The sequence below is a fragment of the Meleagris gallopavo genome, unplaced genomic scaffold (genome assembly GCF_000146605.3).
Source record: "Meleagris gallopavo isolate NT-WF06-2002-E0010 breed Aviagen turkey brand Nicholas breeding stock unplaced genomic scaffold, Turkey_5.1 ChrUn_random_7180001856813, whole genome shotgun sequence".
Lineage (NCBI taxonomy): Eukaryota > Metazoa > Chordata > Aves > Galliformes > Phasianidae > Meleagris > Meleagris gallopavo.
This window is the reverse complement of record NW_011122947.1, coordinates 1,463-3,208: the sequence shown is the minus strand read 5'-3', so window position 1 is coordinate 3,208 and position 1,746 is coordinate 1,463. Positions and strand designations below refer to the sequence as shown.

At 56.5% G+C, this 1,746-nt stretch overlaps 1 protein-coding gene across 1 annotated transcript in view; it reads right to left on the bottom strand.

Annotated features, from left to right (window-relative positions):
- Nucleotides 1–1,138: 1,138 nt before the first annotated feature.
- The window catches only part of LOC104915861 (vitamin K epoxide reductase complex subunit 1-like), a gene marked incomplete at its 5' end in the record, with an annotated part of 2,044 nt that continues 1,436 nt past the window's right edge, over nt 1,139–1,746 (bottom strand). The window contains one exon of the mRNA XM_010726800.2: nt 1,139–1,702. Coding sequence (XP_010725102.2) covers nt 1,488–1,702 — 215 coding nt within the window. The remainder of the gene's footprint in view (nt 1,703–1,746) is intronic.

The window sequence follows — 1,746 nt, the reverse complement described above, 5'->3', positions numbered from 1 at the left end:
TGTGGTCCCCAGAGCACTTTTTTGGGGTACAACCCAAGGAAATGGGGTTCTCGGAGCACTTTTTGGGGTACAACCGAAGGAAATGTGGTCCCCAAAATCACTTTTTGGGGTACAGCTGAAGGAAATGGGGTTCCCAGAGCACTTTTTGGGGTACAACTGAAGGAAATGCGGTCCCCAGAGCACTTTTTGGGGTACAACCAACAGAAATGGGGTTCTCAGAGCACTTTTTGGGATAGAACTGAAGGAAATGGGGTCCCCAAAATCACTTTTTGGGGTACAGCTGAAGGAAACGGGGTTCTCAGAGCACTTTTTGGGGTACAACCAGCATAGAGGCGTTGTTTCCCTCCCAGTTTGGGGTACAACAAGGCGAAAACTTCATCCCCTCCCACCGCCACCCCAAAAAGACACTGCAATCCTTCAGCCCTCAGCCACCAGCGCTGCCATGTTGTCACCGTCACGACGTCACCGTCACTGTCACAACGTCACCCGCCATGTTGTCACAGCCACGGTGTCACTGTGACACCATCACCGTCACGTTGTCACCGCCATGTCGTCACCATCAAGTCGTCACCGTCACGTTGTCACCGTCACCGCATTGTCACTGTCATGCTGTCACCAAGATGTTGTCACCGTCAAGCTGTCGCCCTCACGTTGTCACAGTCATGCCGTCGCCATCACTGTCACACCGTCACCACTATGTCGTCACCATGTCGTCACTGTCACGCTGTCACCACCGTGGTGTCACCATCACCACCATGTCATCACTGTCACATTGTCACCGTCACGTCACCATGTCGTCACTGTCACCACCATGTTGTCATCGTCACCACCATGTTGTCATCGTCACCACCATGTTGTCACCGTCACGTTGTCACTGTCACAACCACATCACTGTCACATTGCCACCATCACGCTGTCACCACCATGTTGTCACCGTCACACTGTCATCACCATGTCCTCACCGTCACGTTGTCACCACCACGTCATCAACCTTGTCAACGTCAAATTGTCACCGCCCTGTTGTCACTGTCACGTTGTCACATCGTCACTGTCATGTTGGCACCACCATGTCACCATCACCGCCATGTCGTTGTCACCGCCATGTCATTGTCACCGTCACACCATTGCCTCCATATTGTCGCCGCCATGTTGTCGCTGCTGCCCTGTTGTTGTCGCTGTCACCATGTTGCCACTGCCACCATGTTGTTGCCGCCATGCTGTCGTCACCGCCGTCGTCGCCTCCCCATGTTGTTGTTGCCATCACCTTGTCACCGCCATGTTGTTGCCGCCGCCATGTTGTTGCCACCACTATGTCGTTATCGCCGCCGCCGCCATGTCGTTGTCGCTGTTGCCATGTCGTTGTCGCCGTCGTCGCCGTGTTGTTGCTGCCATTGCCATGTCGTTGTCACTGCCGTTGCCGTGTCGCCACTGCCATGTCGTTGTCGCTGCCATGTTGTCACCACACCGCCGTCGCCACGTCATCGTCGTCAGTCGCGTTTCTGGCCTGTGGTTCGGCCGCAGCGCCGCCAGCGCCTCCAGTTGAGGAAGAGGAGGGCGGCGTTGACGGCGTAGGTGCTGAGGCAGACGAGGCAGAGGTCGTGGAGGCCGAAGGCCAAAACCAGCGCCAGGTACAGCGACGCCAGCACCGACGTCACCGACGTCACCAGCAGCGTGGCGGAGGAGGCTCTGCCCGGAACTGCGCCTGTAGGGGGGGCAACGGGAAAGATGGACGGTTGTAGGGACACA